The sequence below is a fragment of the Lipotes vexillifer genome, unplaced genomic scaffold, assembly GCF_000442215.2.
Source record: "Lipotes vexillifer unplaced genomic scaffold, Lipotes_vexillifer_v1.1 scaffold242, whole genome shotgun sequence".
Classification (NCBI taxonomy): Eukaryota; Metazoa; Chordata; class Mammalia; order Artiodactyla; family Lipotidae; genus Lipotes; species Lipotes vexillifer.
Window position 1 is genome coordinate 1,056,909 of NW_006771376.1, and position 2,355 is coordinate 1,059,263.

Here is a 2,355-nt window from a genome sequence, read left to right on the forward strand (position 1 = left end):
TCCTTGGCCCATGGAAAGCCCCAGGCTCGGTGGAGGAACTTACCAGACTCAACATATATTATTTAAAACATGGCTACAGGAAGCAAAGCCAACATGACAAGACCCTGGAGGAAAAAGCTGACAAAGAAGGGAAAGGGAAATCGTGGGGACAGTTCAATTCTGGGAAACAGTATACTGGTATTTGGGCGTCAGTTCCAGGGACACGGCAAGGTTACCCAAGAGTTTCGCAGCATAATGGGCCAGGGGAGTTAAGGAGCCCCAGCACCCTGGGGGCAGGGTGCAAGTTGCCACAGAATGGAAATCAGCTCTAGGCAGGCTGTATCACGGGGACGGGAAGGGCTGTGTCAGCCCCATTTGACCACAGCAGGCCTGTGAGGATGGAACTGGCCTTTGTTTCCATCACAAACCAGAGACATCAGGTTCAAAGACAGAGCTTCCAGGTCTTTGCTCCTGACCACGAAGAGGCAGCTGGGTTCCAGGCAGACCACTGAGGCACAAAGAGACCTGGCACCGAGAAGCCTGGTGAGCTCTGAGTCTTTTCAGCCAATTCAAACACCCCTCAACGTTAACTCTAGGACAGAGAGGGAAATGTGGAGACTTCACATTTTCTGGCAGGCCACTATTCCAGATATGGCCTGCAGTTCAGGCCATATCTGGAATAGTGGGGCCTCCCAAGTACCTCTCTTTAAGAGTATCACTGATAGATTGGTGGTCATCCAGAGAGAGAAACAGGATGTGCTGGGGACCAAAACCAGGAGGACAGGTCAAAGGGCAAATGAATTGCTACCACTCTCCTGAACTCATGGAGCCCAGCTCACCAGAGCAGAGGGAGCAGGCCTGTTCTGTGTGGTCCCTAAAGACAGAAAGGGGGCCAAGGGGTAAACGCTCTGGGGAACAGAGTAGGCCGTCCTTATCAGTGGTAAAACTGTTGTCCCAGGGGGTGACAAGCAGAAGACGAATGACCGTGATTGTGGATGCTGTGGATGAAACCTCTGGCAAACGGACACAGCAGGAGCAGACCTCTGAGCAACTTCCCACCGAGACACCAGCTGAAGGATTTTTTTCCTGACAAAGCAGTCAAAGCACATGAAACCCACTCGCTCAACTTGGACATGTCTGCGACGTGCCAGGGAACACTGTGCCAGGGGAATGAGAGCTTGGGCAGATGGAGCAGCAGCTTGGGGGTTCGTGCCCTCTCTTCAGTATGAAAGCTGGGCCCTGTTTGTGTTGGTGTTTAGTACTGTTATTTAACTGCTCTTGTATTTACACCTTCAAGAGAGAGAAGAGGGCTCTGCCTCCTGGCATGGCTCTGAGGCCTGGATTCTGGCATCATTACGGAACAGGCATCAAAGAGTGCCTGGTGAGACTAGGCCAGGGGAGGGACAAGGAATCTTTTGAAAGCCTGTGGGAGAAGGAGCGATGTGGAGGGTGAGCTTCCCCGACCTGCTGCCCCAGAAGTCCACCTGGCCCCTCCTGAGACCGGTCACCTCAGAAGCACAGCCTCTTCTGGCCACAGCTGTAACACAGCAGCCACATGGAGACTGGGCAGCAGTCCTTGGGCACATCCTGAGGATGCCACACCCAAAGCACCAAAGGCTCTGGGGGCTACTACTGGAAACTTCTGAAAAAAAACCAGTGTGGGCATCATGCAGCATCTCAGGATGTGGATCTAAAATTCTCCACCCAGGGCCCAGAAGCAGGGACCAGCTGTGCTCCCTGATGCCACGGCACCAAAACCTGCACACCATGCTTGCCCCACTGCCTCTACCAGCTCAGATCAGCCAGAAAGGCCAAGCACTGGGCAAAGCAGAAGGTCGACCATCAGGTGTATTGGGGAGAGGAGGGATGGGGCACCTTCAAGAGTGCTTCCCATGGGCAGCGGCCTTGGCAGTTTGCTGGGGGCTCAGGAGGAGCAGGGAGTTCATGGGGCTCCTCCGGCAAAGATGAGCTCCAGGGCCGCTTGGATGTCCCCCCCAGTGGCTTGCAGGGCCCGCAGGCTCAGCTCATCATCCTGGATGCCCATGTCACGCAGTTGCTGCAGCTGGGGTTGCCACTGGCTCTGCAGAAAGACAGGACAGGCAGAAGCTGTTAGTTAGGCTCCTACAGTGACTTGCTTATGTCTGTCCTTTCAGGGGGAGAGAGAAAGGGGGGTTCCCCCAGTAAAGTTGCTGATGTGAAGTTCCATACAACACAGCGCTTCTAGGAGAACTACAAGAGAGGCCTGAGGGTTTAGAGAACAAGTTACAGTAAAAGTCTTTCCAATAAAAAGAGGGAAATGTAACATAAGGATCAAAAGAGAAATCACAAAGTACTCAATGTCTAAATTTCTTTCTTTTTTTTTTTTTTTTTTTTTGT

The 2,355-nt window shown here is 52.7% G+C and overlaps 1 protein-coding gene across 3 annotated transcripts in view; it reads right to left on the minus strand.

The window, feature by feature from the left end:
• Window positions 1-1,813: 1,813 nt before the first annotated feature.
• The window catches only part of UBL7 (ubiquitin like 7), a 14,021-nt gene continuing 13,479 nt past the window's right edge, over window positions 1,814-2,355 (minus strand). For all 3 annotated transcript variants that reach the window (XM_007446674.1, XM_007446675.1, XM_007446676.1), the window contains exon 11: window positions 1,814-2,059. In XM_007446674.1, the coding sequence (XP_007446736.1) occupies window positions 1,922-2,059 (138 nt within the window). In that variant the 3' untranslated portion in view covers window positions 1,814-1,921. The remainder of the gene's footprint in view (window positions 2,060-2,355) is intronic.